Below are 1,655 nucleotides of genomic sequence, written 5' to 3'. Positions count from 1 at the left end.
AGACATTTTCTGAAGAAGGGTCTAGGCCCAAAACGTCAGCCTTCCTGCTCCTCTGATGCTGCTTGGCCCGCTGTGTTCATCCAGCTCTACACCTTGTTATCTCTTAATTGGGTATTTATCTTTTTATTGTTTGTGGATTCAAGTGAAAAACGGTCACTACAGTTGTATAATAGAGCTACAAGATACCACATATTTGTTCCATGAAATAATTCAGTTGCTGCTTATTCCTACCTTTTCACTTGACCTCAGGAAACTGACAGATGACATTCATGCAATTCCTCAGCATTAAAAAAGGTAATTTTACATGAAATGACTGCTCCCAGTGTTCTTTATAACAACTTTCATTAATATAGCATTTAACAAAATCAAGTCAAAGGAGCATCAAACTAAAATATGACAACTAGCCATGTAAGCAGTCATTAGGACAGATTGCCAAAATCTTAGGAGCGACTGAAAGGAGTAAAGAGGGGTTTAAGGAATTTTAGGGCCTTGCAAGTCCATGGCTTTATTACCAGTTGAGGAGTGAAAATTGTGGATGTGTGGAAGGCATGAATTTGAGAACAGATATTTTAGACTTATCAGGCTTGAGAAGATTAAAAAAGGGAACATTTAGATGTTTGGAAGAAGAATGGCAAACAGAAACATGTTCAGACAACTGTTTTTAAAAAAGGAGTATGTAACAATTCAACAAAACAATTCTAAAATTGAACAATCTGTTACAGCTATTCATTAATCATACTAAATTGCTTGGAACTTACCAAGTTGCAGTGCACCCTTTATTTGATCTAATCCGGATTTTCTTTCGGCTTCATTCCGGAATCGTCTGCGAATCGTAGGGAAAACTTTGGTTTCCCAGGCTTTGACTAAAAGTGCATAGTGATCCTCCTGTGAAAAGACGATATAAGAAATCTCAGAAATCAGGCATAAATAGTTTGACAAACAGCATTCTCAACTCATGGGAGAAAATGATAAGCAAAAAAAATTTCAATCACCCATTGAAAATTAACTTTTTGTTGTTTTGCAAATATTTCTTATTCAATATATTGATGTTCATGTCTCAAGTCCCATAATAAAGAAAATGCACAGGATAAAAGATAGGTATATATGATAGCCCTTGTCATAAAGATGACTTGTTTATCATTTATAACTGATGTGCTCTCCAGAAAAATCAATGGGAATATCTGCAGTGCAATCTCATCAGTTCCCCAGAAAATTGCTGCACCAACTGCGACTGAAGTATTTATGAAATCACAGAATCCCAACAGTGCAGAAAGAGGTCATTCGGCCCATCAAGTCTGCACTGACCCGCCGAAGAGTTTCTCACCCAAACCTGTGCCCCATCCTATTCCCATAACCCTGCATTTTCTGTGGCTAATCCACCTACCCAGGACATCCCTGGACACTATGGGGCAATTTATCATGGCCAATCCATCTAACCTGCACATTTTTGGTCTGTGGGAGGAAACCAAAGCACCTGGTGGAAACCCATGCAGACATGGGGAGAACATGCAAACTCCACACTGACAGTCACCCAAAGCTGGAATCAAATCTGGGTCCCTGGCACTTTGAGACAACAGTGCTAACTACTGAGCCACCATGCTACTGTACTGGGGAGCACAAAGATCTAATTATGCTTTTAATTCATTTTGTGGGAT

The 1,655-nt window shown here is 38.9% G+C and overlaps 1 protein-coding gene across 1 annotated transcript in view; it reads right to left on the bottom strand.

Moving 5' to 3' along the window:
* Positions 1-1,655, bottom strand: part of LOC125485998 (probable E3 ubiquitin-protein ligase HECTD4) — a 68,813-nt gene that overhangs the window by 60,686 nt on the left and 6,472 nt on the right. The window contains exon 2 of the mRNA XM_048611737.1: positions 759-885. Within this exon, the coding sequence (XP_048467694.1) occupies positions 759-885 (127 nt within the window). The remainder of the gene's footprint in view (positions 1-758; positions 886-1,655) is intronic.

The sequence above is a fragment of the Rhincodon typus genome, chromosome 24 (assembly GCF_021869965.1).
Source record: "Rhincodon typus isolate 14 chromosome 24, sRhiTyp1.1, whole genome shotgun sequence".
NCBI lineage: Eukaryota > Metazoa > Chordata > Chondrichthyes > Orectolobiformes > Rhincodontidae > Rhincodon > Rhincodon typus.
The sequence above is the reverse complement of the archived record's forward strand: the minus strand, read 5'-3'. Positions and strand labels throughout refer to the sequence as shown.